This window comes from Rhea americana, unplaced genomic scaffold (genome assembly GCF_003343005.1).
Source record: "Rhea americana isolate MKP2758 unplaced genomic scaffold, rheAme1 scaffold_201, whole genome shotgun sequence".
Classification (NCBI taxonomy): domain Eukaryota; kingdom Metazoa; phylum Chordata; class Aves; order Rheiformes; family Rheidae; genus Rhea; species Rhea americana.
Window position 1 is genome coordinate 1,433,068 of NW_028186162.1, and position 10,422 is coordinate 1,443,489.

The following is a 10,422-nucleotide window of genomic DNA, read 5'->3' on the forward strand; positions in this document are numbered from 1 at the left end:
CCCTTCACCGGCACCAGCAGCTTCCATGGGGACGGAGGCCAAGTCCTTCCTTCCCCGCCGCGGCTCCAGCACTGGAGGCTGCAGCGAGCGGCGGAAGCAGCCGCGCTGGAGGGACCGGGGGCTCCGGCTCCCTCGGCCGGGACCAGGCTTCTCCTCCCCCTCCCCGTCCCCYGGGCCCTTTTGTTTTCCATGGCACCGACCCACACCAGATCTCGTCTTCCCAGGCCCTGTGATCGGCAGGGAAAATAACTCCAGGGCCTTTTTTTCCCCCCTTGCCCTCCTCCCAATGAATTCCTGGTGGGGCCGAACCACTTCTGGCCTGGATCTCTGCCCCTGGAGCTGTCGGGCTGCGCAGCTCCAGCCTGGGCAGGCAGGATGCTGGGTGCAGCACCCAAAGGCTCTGCATCCTGGGGATCCAAACCCCACACCTTGAGGTTCAGGCCAAAGGGGACCTCTCCAGCCTGGCTATCCTCGCAGGGGACATCTTAGGGGCATCAGGACCAAGGATGACTGGTTTCTGATGGAAGAGGGTGAGACAGCTGTCTGCTGAGTTACTTTTCACAGCTTCTGTGTCTCAGGGGCCAGTGGGATGTCCTGCTGCAGGGCTATATGTGGAGTCAGGGTAGGGTGAGAGCTTCCCATGGCTTCCCAACGCTTCCCATGAAAGGTGACTTGCCACATTGGCTCTGTAAAATGGGAAAACTCACCCACAACACTGATTTCAGGAGACCCAGCCACAGCTCACTGTCTTCACACTTGTGCTGACGCAACTGTCACTAAGGCCAGGCTGTGAACAGGATTGGGGTTAAAAATAGTGTTGTGGAAAGGAGAAGGGGATTATTTTGACTAAATCAGTTCATTGGGCAGGCTTACAGCACAGCATCAACACGGCTGGGGGACTCGCAGGCTGCCAGGGGTTAAGACAAGCAGCTGGGAGCAGGAATTTTCTGTTCCACACTTCAGACCAAGTTATGGCAGCATAAACCCACTGTGGTGGGATCAGTATCTGCTTTGCAAGATATTGGGGGAGCAGCATTCAGTCACTGGCCTCCTTAGCTATGAAGCTTTGATAGGGCCAGGAAGGGGTTACTTCCTGGCCCCCTTTTTCTTGCTGCCCTGAAGCATGAGGCTAAGCTGCAGCTATCCTGTTAGTTGCTCCAATGAGCACCAAAACTTGGCAGTATTCTAGTGTCAAAGACATAAATTTGCCTTGTTCTTCTCTGATCTTGCCATGGAGAGACCCCGTGGGTTGATATTGCTGGCATCCCTGATCCTGGAGTGTGTTGGATCAATGTCAGGCTGGAGATGCATGGCCCTGACGGCAGAGCCTCTGGTCTGCACCAGACTACATCACCTACTGACCACATTGGCACATCCTAATCAGCTTCAGAGGACATCTGGAAGTGTTCTGGGATTTTGAACCAGGACATAGAGCAGGACTGCCTTTAGAGGAACTGGTCTAGTTCTGCTTGCTTACATCAGTGAAGCAGATCAAAGATGCTGCTCTGGTTAATTCTGCAGGGACCCTAGGACTTGCACTTCCTGGATCATTGCTTGAAGATTTTTCATCTCATTTCAACCCCCCCACCCCCCGGACACCACGGCTGTGGGAAACAACAGTGTTACTGCTTCCATGCCAGCTGTGGRTGCCCTAGAAGAGGTCTGAAGCCGCTGTTACCGTGCAACTGCATTATCACGCAGCCCCACGTAGCCTGTACGCAGCTGCTGGGTTCTTGCTGCCTTCTGCAGGGTCTCTGGCCCCTTCACYTGTGTCATCCCCACAGGAGACACAACCATGGACCCCATTTCAGTAGCACTGGGTGAGATCTCTAATCTTGGGGTTGCCATAACAAGGAGAAACCTGTGCTGTTATTTTGCCTTGAGTTCTTTATCTAGGGTGAGGGATAATTTGGGGGCAGGAGGTGATAGAGGTGAAAGTCTCTTTATTTTGGGATTGACGTGGGCAAACAGTGCCATACAGCTTCACAGAGCTTAGGAGCGTTTGGTAGAGTGACTCTGACCATTACATAAGTGCTTGTCAGGCTGGTCTGCCTGGGTGCAAGGTGCTGCCCGTGATCCGAAGAGCCACACTCTTCTTCCTCCCGGTGATGTGTCGTTCAGAGGGAGAGGTCTGTCATTGCCCAGCTGGAGGAAATGAAGAGCCTCTGGGGACTTGCGGTGGCTCCTTCCCCTGCATGCTGCAGGGGGATGCRGAGGGCTGGAGACGTGAGGGGCAGGAAGGAGGTGAGCAGCGGGTGGAGGTATCTGTTCCAGCACCCAGCCGGGGCCTGAATGAGCTAAGGCAGAGCAGAAAAGGTCTCAGGGGCCTCTTGCTCCCCAGGCGTTCCTCTGTGGTCCCCCCAGCCTGCGAGCGAGGATTACGAAGCAGTGAGGAATGCAACCCCCGCGCTGGGTAACCAAAGGCAGATGGGGAGAGGAGGGAGGAATGTGCAGGGGGTCAGTGCAGCCGGGCCGCTTCCTTCGCCACCGCAGTCGGAGCCCTCGGAGGCGGGGAGCCGGGGTGCCGGGATGCAGCCCCCTGTGCCTCCCTACCTGCCTCCCCGCYGGCCTGCTTGCACTGGCGCTGGGACAGCAGAGCAGATCACAGGGCGAGGGTGCCGTTGTGGGGAGAGTGGCTCGTTGCCCATTGCTCCTCACCCATCGCCCACGGGCACATCCCACTGCAGCTCGGCATCAGAGCCGAGGGAGGGAGGAGAGGCAGAGGTCCCCCCCCCACAATGCTGCGTGGATCCAGGCCACCCCAGGAGACAGACTCAACCCAACAGGCAGGGTCCTTGGGCTGCAGGCTTCAGAGAAGGGTTAATGCCTTAGGAAGGGGCCGAGCCACAGCCACGCTGTCATGATGCGTTAACCCTTTCCAGGCAGCACCAGCCGGCAGAAATAGCCTATGGACATGGGAGCRGGGCAGGATGCGGAGCTCCATCCCCAACCCCTTCTTATGCCTTTGGCTGTCCAAGCACTAATTAGTGCCCTCCTGAAGAGGAGCAGATCTCAGAGTAATCCAGCACTGGTGGGTATCTCATCATAGCRAGAGTCCCTGTAGATACATTAGACGGGGAAATCTATTACTCTCTAATTAAATGGAGACAAAAATGATTGTTCTTTTCCTATTCCTTGTGTGTTTCAAAGCATAAAACTCAATTAAAGTGTATTCGCAGAAGGGGATTTGTCTRCAGCGGGGATTCTCCATTTTGCACACGCTTTTAAAAGCTGARCAAACACCTGGGCCACCGTGGTGGTGCTTCAAATTTCTTGGCTTTGGGGGCATTTCCGTGGGTGCCCCCCACCCACCGCCCCCTCACTCACTGACCTCCTTTGTCTGTCTTCTCTGCGCTCCCTTTCTTTGCCATACGAGAAAGATGCAGAGCCAGCAGAGGCTGGACTTAAAATAGAAAGCCGTCCTCTGAAGAATGGAAACACATATGTTCTCGGGGGGGCTCTGCCAGGCTGCAGAGGCCGGTGTTTTGGGGTGGGTGGGGAGTGCACCGGGGGGTGCCTGGCTCCCRTCCCGGCAGTGCCCGGGGCTGCGTGGTCTCTGCACGGTGTCTGGGCAGAGATGAGGATGTGCGTGTCCGTGTCCAGGCAGTGCAGCCCTCCCCTCCCTGGGCTTACAGGTCTGGAGTTTGCTGTCCTTTGCCTCTCATGCATCTCCCCGGCCGCTGCTACAGGTTTGTAAACCTCGGGTACAACTCAGGCATCCTGAGCCAGCTCTGGTGCTGGTGCGTGTGTGACCGTCCCTGTATCAGACTGRCCTCATTTATATGGCAGGACATGGCCTCTCAGATAGGGACGGTATTCGTGTCACGGGCACATAGCCGAGTAGCTCCAGAAAAGAGATGGAATTAAAGCCAGGCTTAGCCTTCTCGGTGTAATTGTGGGCTTAAATCATCAGCAGGGCGAGAGGAGAGCACTCGCTGGCAGGCTGGGTGTGCTGGGCAGGGRAGGTGTTGCATATCCAAGCCCCTGCTGCGGGCACCGAGCCCCAGGCTGGAGCAGCTGCGTGTGCAGCAGCGGGGAGCATCTCCAACCAGGGGGCAGGGAGCACCGAGGGATGTGGACGGGCACCGGAGCTGGCACTGCCCTGCTCGGACAGTGCTGTCTTGCTGCCAGGACCCCCGCACTCCCCAGCTCCAGCGCCGTGAGGCAGCATGGCATTGGGAATATATCTGTGTACACACAGGCATACAGAGCCTGTACAGGAGACAGGCATTTGTGTGCGTGTGCACAGCCATGGAGAGAAAATGTGTGTGCGCACAAGTAGTGTAGGTGCATACAGTGTGCCTGTGCACATATAGTGAGCCTACTTATTGTGTGTGCATAGATATATAGTGCTTATGTGACTAGCATTTATATACTGTGTGTATATATAGCATGCACATATTTATATAATGTGTATAGAGAGTGTATGTGTATATGCAGTGTGTAAATGTAGTGTACTCATCGGAGTGTAGAAAGTGTATATACACAGAGTGTGTGTAGAGTATGTAAAATATATATTTGGTTTATTACATTTTCCTACATATTCTGTGTTTAAATATATTTATAATGTGGGTATTGTGTAAGTATAGTTAAAATGTGTGCTCATTTGTTCATATAATGTTTCTTTGTGGGTATACATAGTGTGTATATATAAAATGAGTGTGTACCCTATGTGTGTATATATATATACACACACACCTAGAATCTGTTTGTATAAATACACTGTGTAGATATGTGTAAATATATAGCATGCATATATAGCGCGTGTGTGAACAGTATGTCTGTATATAAGTTTGCACATAAATAGATAAATACACTGTATGCATGAAGATCTCTATATATGTATACATATATATTTGTAGCACGTATCTGTGTGTGCGTGCCTCCCTCGCGCACGCAGACCTCTCTTGCCTGTAGGAGCAGTGATGTTTCTCTCTGCCGCCTCCTGTTTCCATGGGGTCCCCAGCCCCAGGGCTGCGGGAGTTTGGGGGTTGGGGTCGTTTCGGGCTGTTTCGGGCCGGGCCGGCTCTCCCTGCGGTGAGCGGCGGGTGAGGGCCGGGACCCCGCTCCCCGCTGGGGCAGGCACGGGGGGAAGGAGCTGGTCGGGCCAGGAGCGTCCCAGGAGAGTGGGGCCGGGGCAGGGAGGAGGGGGGACACCAGGCGACACCCCCCTCCCACCTCGTCCCAGGACAAGCAAGGACCCAGCTCCACTTTCGATCCCTTTTATTAACTCTTTCACAGACAGAAGCGCGTAGAAAAAAGACCGAGGTTCTCGTTGGCTCCGGGGCTCCTCCGGATGCCCGCGGGCCGGGCCGGGCCGGGCCGTCCCGTCCCACCGGCGGGGCCGGGGAGCGCGGCGACCCCCCCTCCCCCCCACCATCACCACCACCACAGACACATCTACAGAACAGACACTGCCTACAGCACGCTACTCTAGCCAACACACATCGAGGGGGGCCGGCCGCCGCTCGGCTCCCGCGGCGCCTCGCCGGGACCCCGCGGGCAGGGGGCCGGGGGGGCTCCGGGGGTGGGCGCCGCTCTCGCGCGCGGCGCGGGGCTGGGAGCTGTCCGCCCCCGCGGTCCTGAACGGCGGCGCGGGCACCCACGGGCGCCGCGAGGATCCACGCGGCGACCGCGCCGCGGAGCGGTAGGGACGCACCGGGCGCGGTGGGAGCCCGCTAAGCGCGCCGAGGATCCACGCGGAGTGGCGGGCACCCACGGGGAGCAGCGGGGACCCTCAGGGACGCGTCGCAGATCTACGGGGGTGCRGCCGACACTCACCACGTCGCGGCGGGGACCACATCGGAGAGCCGCGGGCGCCCACCGGGGCACGGCGGGGACCGCAGCGGCGCGCAGTCGGCACCCACCGGGGAGCGGCGGGGATCGAGGAGAGGCGGGGACCAGGCCGAGGAGCGGCGGGGACCCAGCGGGGCGCGCTCCGGGGAGCGGCGGGGCCGGCCCGGGGCACGGCGGGGACCAGCGCGCAGCCGGGTCCGGGCCAGCACACGGCAGAGCCAGCGCACGGCGGGGCCGCTTGTTTGCAGAAAACGGTTTGGGGATATTGGGGGTTTTGTTTTACCCATCTTTTCTCTTTTTTTCGTTCTTTTCCTTTAGAGGAAAAGAAAATAAAGGGAGAACGGAGGGCAAAGGCCGAGGGGGAGGGGGATTCGTTGCAATTCTGTAGCAAACCCTAGAGGGAAGACCGTCGCCGGATCGCGGCTGTGCGGAGACCCCGAGGCGGACTGAATCCAAACGGAAACGAAATCGTGGGAGAAACGGCCCGCCCCGATACGAGCAGCCCCGGGAGAGGTCCCTTGCGCGGTGTCCGTGCGTTCACCCTTCTCCAAGGATYTGGTGCCTGACGGAGGAGCAGGAGGGACGCACGGGTGTCGCTTAGGATTTTTCGTTCTTTCTTTTTCGCTCCTCTCTTGGAAGGGAGGAAGCAGCGGCCCGACAGCGGCCCCGGGCTGCGGCTCCCCGGCGGCGGAGAGGGCTGCCCGGGGCAGGGCGAGAGCGGCGGGGAGGCGGGCGCGGGGTGCGGGCGGCGGGCGGGCTCAGCGGGCCGGCTGCCTGTAGTTCCCGTTGATCTCCTGGGAGATGGTCACCGCCTCGGCGCCCAGGGGCAGCTTGTCGCTGTACTCGGAGCGGACCTCGAACTCCTCGGCGTTGGCTTTGGACTGCGACTCTGCCATGGAGACAGCTGCCACGCTCTCATCTCGCTCCAGCTCCGGAGCCCCTTCGGCTTCTCTCCTCCTCCTCCTCCTCCCTCCTTCATCGTCGTCCTCCTCCTCATCTTCTTCTTCCTCAATGTCCCCTTCCCCCATCTCACTGGGATTGTAGTTCTTCTCAGACTCCAGGTAGGAGGCGCGGGGGTCGAAGTCGGCAGCCATGTGTTTCTCCATCTGGTCCGGGTTCTGGGCTTTCATGATAAGCTTGTARGTCTTCCCTTGGTACTTGGAGAGGAGGTGGCAGCATGTGGCCCCCATCAGGGGCAGGGTGGCCAGCACCAGCAAGAAGATACTCACGACAACAATGATGATGAGTGAGGGGATCTCTTTCTTGGTGGTGAAGACCACTTGGACCTGGCAGTCCTCYCCCGGGTAGGTGAGACACACAGAGTAGTTGGTGCCAGGGTTCAAACCCTGGAACCAGTACGAGTTCACCCCTTCCTCAATCTTAGACCACTGGACCAAGGCATGGCCCTGGCTGCTCTCCTGGCACAGGTAGAGCATTCTAAGRTGGACCTTCTCGGGCTGCATGTAAGTGGGGGTGAGCTGCACCCTGGCATCACGCTCTGACACATCTAAGGCAATCACACCCAGGTCGAAGGTGTGCTGCTTGAAGTCGCCACTCTGGTTGAAGGCATGATTGGAGATGTATCTGCTGGCTTGTGYGGAGCCACATTTCTTCTCAAAGGGAGGAAGTTGGAAGGGCACTTGCCCTTCTGCCATGGACTCTGTCCCTGCCGCCAAGGATGGGTGGCTCTGACGGGTGGGGCTGAGAGGTTTGTTCCTCTCATCTGGCATGAGCACACTGTTCTTTGCCCCCTTAGCCCCGGRCTTCCTATCACCTGGTTGTGCTTTACTACTTGTGGGATCCCTCCCAGGCTGCAGTGGGTATTTCTGAGACCCAGCCACAGCTACATTGACTGAGGTCTCATTGCTCCCCATTTCATTGGTGGCCAGGCAAGTGTAGGTGCCTTCCTCCCGTTTGCTCAGGTGAGGAATCACCAGGGTGCCATTCTTGAAGACCAGGAAGCGCTCAAGGTCTTGTTTAGGGAGGTCCTTCCCAGTGCTCTCTCTCGGGCTCCCTTTGATCTCCAGAGCTTGGCTGGAGGTGCGGATCTTCCAGCTCACTTCAGGCGGGGGGCTGCCTGTCACAGCACAGTGCAGTGTCAGGGTGAAGCCATCAAAGAGCTCTGTGGTGTCCAGGTTGGGGAAATAAGTGAGCTGCACAGAAGGCGACACGCACTGCACATCCGGGATTTTCCCCACGGGCACCCCTCGGAGCTGCTCTGGGAGGCTGCAAGTGATGGAGTCCTTCTCTGGGATGGAGATGAGTGTGCTGTCCATCCACTTCTTCAGCCACTGGAGTTTACAGGAGCAGTCAAAGGGGTTGTTGTAGATCTGTAGGTGGGAGAGGGAACTAAGGGAGTCAAAGATACCCTCTGCAAGAGCAGCGAACTTGTTGTTGTTGATGCGCAGGGACCTGAGGTCTTTGAGGGTRTGGAAGGCCCCCTGGGGCACCTGGGCCATGTGGTTATTATTCATCTTGAGGAGCTGGAGGGCACTGAGATTGTAGAGGTCCTGCCAGGGGAAGTCCACGATCTGGTTGTGGCTGATGTCGAGGTTTTTCAGCTGCACCAGGATGGCGAAGGTGCCAGGCTCGATGAAGCGGATATCGTTGTGCGCCAGCCAGAGGGAGGTGACCTGGGTCACCTCCACAAAGGAGCGCCGCTGCAGCGAGGTGATCTTGTTGGCGGACAGGCTGAGGGTGGTCACGTTGGAGGGCAGCCCGGTGGGCACCACCTGGAGATCCTTGTAGGCGCAGTCGGCGAACTGGTGGGCGTACTTGTCCACACAGGCGCAGGGCTCCGGGCACGCCCGCGCCGGGCCGAGCAGGGCCACCAGCCACAAGCCCAGCAGCGGGGCCATCTCCCTCCTGCCGGGCAAGACAGGGGCTCTGAGGGCGCCGGCCCGCCCCGCGGAGCCCGGCCCCGGCCGCAGCCCCGACGGGACGCGGCTGGGCGGCGGCGGCGGGGGCGCGCCCGCCCGCGCCCGCTTTGTCCGCGCCCGCCCCCCGCCTCGCCTCGCCTTCCGCCCTCTCCCGCCGCGCTTCTCCGCTGCCTCTCTTCCCCCCTCTCCTTCTCTTTCATTCTTTCTCCTTCCCTTTTGCTCTCCCGTTTTTCCCTCGTTCCCCTCCGGCTCTTTCCCTCCCTTCCACTCTCTTTTCCTTTTCTTGTTTGCGCTCTTCCTTCCCCCCCGCCCAATCTCGTTTTCTTCTTTTCTCTGTTTCCTTTCCTGCTTTTTCTGTTATTTCTTTTCTCTATTCTTTCCTTCTCCTTGCATCCTTTTTTTTCTCTCTTCCCCTCCCTACTTTTCTTCCCCTCTTCTCCTTCTCCCCCTAATTTTCCCCTTCCCAACGTCCCTTTTTCTCCCTTTCCTCCTCCTTTCGCTCTTGGCCACCCCCGCCCCGCACCTCCCTCGCCTGGCCGCACCCGGGAGGTGACCCCGCGCCTTACCCGCTCCTAAGTGRCATTCAGAAACACGCAGGACTTCGCCTCGCCGGTGCCAGCGCTCCGCATCCTCCTCCTCAGCTCCGCGCGTGCGGCTCGTCCCGGCACGGGGGAGCCCCGAGGACCTTGGCGGACCGCGTCCGGGCACTCCGCCAGCCCAGATACGACGGCGACGGGCGCGGGGGTTGGGAGCCGGCGCAGAGCGGCCTCCCGCACCCCGCGCCTCGCCGGGCTGAGCTGCGCGCCGGAGCGGGTCCGTGCGGGCACTGCGCTGCCGAGGCGAGAGCTCAGCGAGGAATTAGCATTTCTGCCAGCCTCCCCCTCTGCACGGTTGCCCCCTCCCTCCTCGCCACCCCTTTCCCATCCCACCCACCCACCCACCCACTCCCGCTACTCGCCAGCCTCCACCGTGGAGACAGACYCCGGCTGGAGAGAGGCAGCTCGTTCCCCGGTGTAGGGGTACCCCCCGAACCCCAAAAAATATCCCCAGACCCCTCTCCAAGACCAATGACTAAAACTCACATGCACTTGACGACAGCCATGATCCAGCCCCCCCTTTGCTCCCTCCCGCCATCCCTCCTTTCCAGTCCTCCGCCCGCTCTCTCCGGCGGAGCCGGGATGCAAACGGCGGAGCAGCGAGGACCGGGGCTGCCGCGGCGCATCCCGGGGCACCGCGGGGGGCGAGGTTACCGCAGCCCATCCCGGGACCGAGCAGAGCTTGGGAGTGTTTGTGCACGGTGGGGGCCGCTACTCGGGGAGCCGGGCAACCCGCCCCCCCATGCCCACCCCAGCGCTGCCTCTGGCTGAGGCGGCGGTGCGCGCTCCCGAGCCGCCGGGGACGCGCCTAGCCGCCGGGAACCCCTCCCGGCTGCCCCCCCGGGCTGCCGGCCCCCCAGCCTGGGCAATGTAATATTTATCAGAGCAATATGCTCCGAGTGCCACCGCCTCCGCCCGTCCCGTCGCGGGTGGCTCCCTTCTGCAGCGCGCTAATTGAATGCAAATAGCTTTTAAGCACTTGAGCGTAGGGGGAAGGAAAGGAGAAGTGTGGGGGGGGGGGGRGGGRGGAAGGAAAGGCGAGGGGGGCGGGAAGGAAGGGAGGAGGAAACGAAAGGCTGCAATAGATTACCCGGGACGTGGCTGCTCTCCCTCATCTTCCTCCTGAAGGTTTAAACTCTTTGGAAAGACGC

The 10,422-nt window shown here is 59.6% G+C and overlaps 2 protein-coding genes across 4 annotated transcripts in view; both read right to left on the reverse strand.

The window, feature by feature from the left end:
• The window catches only part of LOC146596418 (immunoglobulin superfamily containing leucine-rich repeat protein-like), a 5,090-nt gene extending 4,829 nt beyond the window's left edge, over nt 1-261 (reverse strand). The window contains exon 1 of one of the 3 annotated variants that reach the window (XM_085304002.1): nt 201-261. Coding sequence is in view for 2 of the 3 variants with exons in the window: in XM_085303999.1 (XP_085160125.1) it covers nt 9-27 (19 nt within the window). In the remaining variant the exon portion in view is untranslated. Of the gene's footprint in view, nt 1-8; nt 151-200 lie in introns of those variants that run through there. The other 2 variants (XM_085304001.1, XM_085303999.1) reach the window with 2 other exon arrangements.
• Nucleotides 262-5,647: 5,386 nt separating this feature from the next.
• Nucleotides 5,648-9,434, reverse strand: LOC146596419 (immunoglobulin superfamily containing leucine-rich repeat protein 2-like). Its single transcript, XM_085304003.1, has 2 exons — nt 9,242-9,434; nt 5,648-8,661 (listed from the first exon to the last, which is right to left on the reverse strand). The coding sequence occupies exons 1-2, from the start codon at nt 9,256-9,258 to the stop codon at nt 6,555-6,557; spliced, it is 2,124 nt and encodes a 707-aa protein (XP_085160129.1). The 5' UTR covers nt 9,259-9,434; the 3' UTR covers nt 5,648-6,554.
• Nucleotides 9,435-10,422: the final 988 nt, after the last annotated feature.